General features: G+C 33.2%; 1 protein-coding gene across 1 annotated transcript; it reads left to right on the forward strand.

The window, feature by feature from the left end:
* Positions 1-1,578: 1,578 nt before the first annotated feature.
* On the forward strand, positions 1,579-5,657 carry LOC141644216 (uncharacterized). The gene is made up of 2 exons (XM_074453686.1): positions 1,579-2,242; positions 4,847-5,657. Exons 1-2 carry the CDS (start codon positions 1,668-1,670, stop codon positions 5,289-5,291), a joined length of 1,020 nt encoding a protein of 339 aa, XP_074309787.1. The 5' UTR covers positions 1,579-1,667; the 3' UTR covers positions 5,292-5,657.
* The last annotated feature ends 921 nt before the right edge of the window (positions 5,658-6,578 follow it).

Genomic DNA, 6,578 nt, shown 5'->3' on the forward strand with positions numbered 1-6,578 from the left:
TTTTGGGTGTATCATTGAATTGTTATCTATTTCTATTTTTGGCAACCTTTTGTGAATCACATTTCATTGCATGTGGGGTTATATAATTTGTATGATTCAAATTCATTTATACTTCTTTCCTTAATCTTTGTGTTAAAAGTAATAAATAACAATTAACTGAAACGGAACGAGTAGATAATTTTGATTCAAATTAATCGTTTATACGGAAACTAGTGTAGATCACCGTGCTACAGCACGATATTTTTTAGTTTTGTTTTATAAAGAGACATTCTCATTAAATTAATTGCATAAATTAACTGTACCTTTAATGTTATAATGTACTAATATAATCTTAGTAAGAGGTAGAAAATGAAAGTTTAATTATTTTTGACTTAAACCATTTTTATATTACTTTACTATAAAAATTAACTCTATAATGCTATATCATTGAATGAAACTAATTTATGACATTAAATTTCAATTAAGTGAAGTAAAAATGTAATCTAATTAAAATGCATATAAACCTTAAAAAAAACAGGTAAAAACAATATACCACACACTTAAAAAGACGATTTACGAATAAGTAGACTAATATATTTTTTTTAATTAAAAAAATAAATTGGAATTGTTACATCCTTTAAAATATACACCATATTTAGAGTGTAACTGATGAAGGATAATATAAGAAATAAATTTACGTAATTTTAAGGTGTAAGTGATGACAATAATTATGTTAAAGACTACATAGGAAGTGGGTTTCCGTAATTTTAGAGTGTAACTGATAAAGAATAATATTTATGGCAATGATAATGATTGCATAATAAATTATGGATTTTAATGAAAGAGTCATAAATATGAATTTTAATTAAAAGATTAGAATTTAATTAGGGTTTTTCTAACCTATGCCCACTAGGCATAGGTTAAGAAAGCAAAAAATAGAAAGAATTTAATGATGTCTTTATGGGAAATTGTAATATACAATTACTTTTACTTTTTTTTCCAAGGAAAACATTTAAATCTTTCTATTTTTGCTTTTTTAACCTATGCCCAGTGGGCATAGGATAGAAAACCCGATTTAATTATAAGAATATATAAATTGAAAAGATAATAATGTAATGAAAAAAAATACTTGCTACCTTATTTAGCTAGATGCTTTTTGGAGGGAAAACTAAGAGAATAAAATTCTCTTAGTAGTAGGGGATGTTTAGGAAAACAAATTAGTTATGAGACCCTTTTCACCAATCCCATTACCATAAGTGTCCTGAATATTAGTTCCTTAAAAAAAATCACCCATATTTGACTATATTTATCATCAAATTTATACATTTATTGGTAATATTTACCATTGATTAACATCAAATTACGATCTTCCCAATGTTTTTTTTTTTTTTTTTTTTTGGTAACACAAGGAAACAATTACGCTCATACACATTATATTCCAATAAATACATCACAAAAATTACCATAACTAACACAAGCGACTTCACAGCCAACTCACCTTAAAAACCAATCATATCCATCCACGTCACCCCACTCCAACCAATCACACACACTCCCCGAAATAACCGAACTACCCCCCTCAACTACATATATACACACTCTCCCTCATCACCCCCTCATTCCCTTCCATCTCATTTCACAACAACTTAAAAAAAAAACTAAAAAACCGCTTTACACAAGACTAACTCATGACGGTCGATTACTACAACATTCTAAAGGTATCACGCACAACCGGAGAGGAAGAATTACGGCGAGCTTACAAAAAGCTCGCCGTTAGATGGCACCCTGACAAACACTCAAGTGTCAATAAAGTAATCGCCGAGGCGAAATTTAAACAGATTTGCGAAGCCTATGATGCTCTTTCCGATCCTAATAAGCGTCAGATCTATGATCTTTACGGCGAAGACGGGCTTCGCTATAATGTCTCATCTCCCTCCGCGGCAACCGCCGCCGCGCGATGCGGTGGCGGCGGACGCGGTGGGTCGTTTAGGGAGAGGGATATTTTTGATGAGTTTTTAGGGGAGGGGTTTGGGAGTGATAAGAGTCCGTCTCCGAAATCGGATAATGGTTATTGTTATAATAATAAGAGTAAGGTTAATGGAGGTAATTATTATCGGAGTAGTAGTATTCCGGTGAAACGGAGTTCTCCGTTGGGGAGTAAAGCGGCTCCGATTGAGAATAACTTGGGTTGCACTTTGGAGGAATTGTATAAGGGTTCGAAACGTAAGATGGCTATTTCGAGGGTTGTTCCTGATGATTCTGGGTATGTTTTTTCGGTTTTAATTTAATTACTCCGTCCGTCTCAATTATTTACGTTCTAATTATGTTTTTATTAGTTTATTTGTTGTTATTATTGTGCTAGAAAGAATAATTATATTTGATTTACTGAAGATTATTAATGTATTTTGGTTAAACATCAATTTAGGTGCGTCTTTTAATGTCGAACTCGACTATTTTTATTTAAAATGAAGTGTTCAATCGTAATGTTCATATAGAAAATTGATTAACATATACCGAGTAGTTAAGGAGGCTTGTCAATTATTTTTACCTGTTTTAATCATTTGTTTACTTTTTTTTTTAATTTTTGTGTGAAATGTTTTAATTAAAGGTAAATAAAAGACGGAAATGGAGGGAGGACTGTAGATGAGGTTTTATAATTTGAGCAGAATTTGGAGGCAAAATTATTAGGAGAAAGTGATAGTGAATGAATAATTAATGGTGATGACGTTGAAATTTGAGCTGAAACGTGGTGGGGATATGTACATTTGTGTTGATAATTTTGGTTTGTTTGGTTAAAAATAGGCTGAAGATTGTTACACTTTGATGATGATCTTGAGTGTTTGTTAGTGTATACTCCATTCGTTCTGTTAATGGTTATCTATCTTACTTGTGAGGAGAAATCCAAATAAAAATCGTTGATTATATATAACTGACTTCCACAAATTGTAGAATAAGATGGGTCGAATATACGTAACATAACCTCTGTGTTAGCAACTAAGAAACTGTTTCCAGAGTATTTAGTTTAGTAAACAATTGGATTATTTTAAAAATTACATGAGTTGGTGGTGAAATTAAAACTAAGGACAAGGGGACCATGTGGAGTTGAACTAGCATTCAATTATATGTGACACAGAAAGGTCACATGTTGAATTATTGGCATATAAGGATTTGTTTTTGAGTTTAATGTCATTGTGATTTAAGTTGAATTTGAATTTGAAAAGAGGGCAATTCACCAAAGTCATGTCACAGGATGTAAAAAAAGGACCAAGTTAATAAGGCTCCAATATGTGTTGATATTGTGTGCTTATTGAATTTTTTTTAATAAAGAACGGTGATTTAAACCGTCTTTAGTTAAGATACTCAGGATCCTCCAAACCTTTTAACCAAGAATTTGTGAATAAAATGTGCATTTTTAAGCCAATATCTTAGCGCCGCCCCTTTCAGAGCACATTCCATAGTAGTTGGATCTATATAAAATGTTTTCACTATAGAATTATTAATTTATGTTGGATATATCTATGACATAAATGATACTTGCAGTCGTTACTCGTTACTACTCGTATGATTCTTTTTGAAAGGATTTTTATCCAAATACGACTTAAAAATTTCACTAGTCTCTGGGCAACTGAGCATAGAGAAGTGATCTCTAATTGACCCGTATTTTGTTTAAACGGATACTCGTTTAAATATGATTTTTTTTTTGACAAATGGGTTTTCTAAACTAGATAGACTACTTTAATTTGATTTGGTGATGAATATTTTGGCACACAAGTTGATTCTAATTGACTTTGACATAACTTTTCCTTTAGTCTAGCTCACTACCCATGTACTATATTAATGTCTTTCTGCTGAATGGTCAAATTATGTTGGCCTAATCTGGTAGCTTAGTGAGTAGTTGATTACTTACCTTAGAGTTGGTCAGCTGTCAACTACTTGAATTAGCATGACTTATGTTATGTTGTACAAGTAAAATCATTTTATTATCTAGTGTTTTTGCTTGCTGAGGTTTACATTTTAGTTTTGGAACTTCCGAGGTATATATTGTCGACCCCAAATCATTTCGGGACTAAGACTTTGTTGTCGTTGTTACATCTGAGTTATAACTTCTGATACAAATAAACAATCCCCTTGTCTATTTGTGGAGAATTTTGCAGTATTGAATGAGTTTCCCCTGTTTACCAGCCCTAATCGGTTCCATTCTAACTGAATTGCTACCGGAGCAATGACAGGAAAGACAGATTTTAGTATGAAGATGGTTTAATTCATCCTGTTTGGCCTTTAGTTCATATACGGAGTACATTTTAGTACGGAGTACATAGATTATCAATTGGCCCCGTTATATAATGGTTGTCAAATCTAACACGCTTACGAATGGGTTGAATAGATGCTGAAAGCTTACCACTGAACTGATGGAAATTCTTGTTGTCTTTCTTCTGTGTTTGAAGGTAAGCTGTAGCTTTCGAAAAACAAAAGAAAAACATTTGAATACTGGCCGGATGACTATTCCTTGCTAAAATCTACTGAAATGGACTCTTCTGTCATTGTACTCATAACCAATTTAAATTTATTTTGTGGCTTGTATAGTCAAGCATGTGTTTATGTCCACTTCCTTTTGATTCTTTGCGTACCAAGATCTGTATTTCAGCTTCTTAACACTAGAGTTAGTTCGTTGGTCGTTTTCTTGACTGTCATGTCTCATTAAGATTATATTATATGACGAGTCTATACGACTATACTTGGTTTTTTTTTTTTTTTTTTTTTTTGTGTGAAGGGTGTTCGTTTCAGTACTTTAGTTCTCGTATCAGTCAAATCTTTTTAATTAATTCAGTGTCGGGCGACATGACTTGACATATATACCATTTTTCAGGAAGCCTAGTACAGTGGAAGAAGTCTTGGCAATTGACATCAAACCCGGCTGGAAGAAAGGGACCAAGATCACCTTCCCTGATAAAGGCAATCACGAATCCGGCCTACTGCCTGGAGATCTTATATTTGTGATTGAGGAGAAGCCACATCTCACTTTCCAGAGAGACGGAAATGATCTTGTGGTAAGCGAGAAGATATCATTGGTTGAAGCTCTCACCGGTAAAACAGTAAATTTGACAACCTTAGACGGAAGGAACCTCAACATTGAAGTATCAGATATCGTTAAACCAGGTCATGAAGTCGTGATCCCTGGTGAGGGAATGCCGATATCCAAGGACCCGAGACAGAAAGGAAACTTAAAGATCAAGTTTGATGTCAAATTCCCGTCAAGGCTGTCTTCGGATCAAAAGGCTGACATAAAGAGGGTTTTAAGCCGAAGATCATGATTTAAAAACCGGCGTTTTTGAGCAAGTATATTAACACTGATAATGAAATGTAAATAGGCAATTACTTTTGTCATGGATTTTTATTTCTGGGTTTTTCTTAAACTTGTGCATACTAGGCAGTTTGCAGGGTTATGTATGTTGCGAATAGCGACACAAGTCCACGACACGTTAGTATAGTGAGTCGAAGGAGACGGTAGCTAAGTTCGTCTTCCATCACCTACCATGAGACGAGGTGATCTGATCTTCACCCCTTTTATGTGAAGTTTGTTTGTCAGTACACTTGTCTTTTTTGCTCTTTCTTGTGTTAAGTTTTGGTGCAAGTTATAATTATAATGTAATGCGAAATTTGTGTTGCATTTTTTCTCATGATTTTGTTTTCTATGCTAAAATGTCTATTAAGAGGATGTAATAGACTAATTCCAAAATTCAATTTTTGAAATAATGATTAGGATGTTGAAATTCAAAAATAATTTCTGAAAATATAGTTTGAGTTTGAATTAATGAAAATAAGTTGAAATGTAATACGGACTCTAGAGGTGGTCAAATGTGGGCTTGAGCCCGAATATGGGTCGGGTTCACATTAAATTTTTGGCCCACGGATAAGCGGGTTTGGGACGGGTTAGTGGGTGGACCTTTGTATTTTTCTAAAATTCCTCGGGCGGGATAGGCCGGGTTAAATGAACAGGACGATCCATAAACAGCTCTAATACAGAGTATTTCGTTTATATTTCCTTTTCTTTGGTTGATTTTCATCCTTCTCAATTAAACTTTGATTAACATTCCTATGGACTATCTTATGATAAAAACAATTCAACAAAAGTTGGACCTATACATTACAATGTTTGTATTTATAGAATTTTCAGCTTTATTTTGACAAACGATACTTCATAAACTGACTATGTCAGTTATTATTTTAAAAAAAGTCTAAGTTGTCAAAATAAAATCACTTTTCGTATTATATACTCCCTCCATACTAGACCAATGTTAACATGGTAAAAATTGCGGTTTTTAAGAAAAAAAGGGTGAAAGCGGGGGCAAAGATGAGATTAATGGGTTAAATGTTGGGTTGGTGGTGGCAAAGATGAGATTAATGGGTTAAAGATGAGATTAATGGGTTAAATGAGATTAATTGATTAATTTGTGTAAATATAAGAAGGATATAAGGATATTATCGTAAACAAACAACCATTAATAGTATGTTAACATTGGTGTGATACAGTCGTATTAGGTAACTGTTACTATTGATCTGATATGGAGGGGTATAATGGCAACAAAAGCGGTAAAAAT

Source organism: Silene latifolia, chromosome 2 (assembly GCF_048544455.1).
Source record: "Silene latifolia isolate original U9 population chromosome 2, ASM4854445v1, whole genome shotgun sequence".
In the NCBI taxonomy this organism is placed as follows: domain Eukaryota; kingdom Viridiplantae; phylum Streptophyta; class Magnoliopsida; order Caryophyllales; family Caryophyllaceae; genus Silene; species Silene latifolia.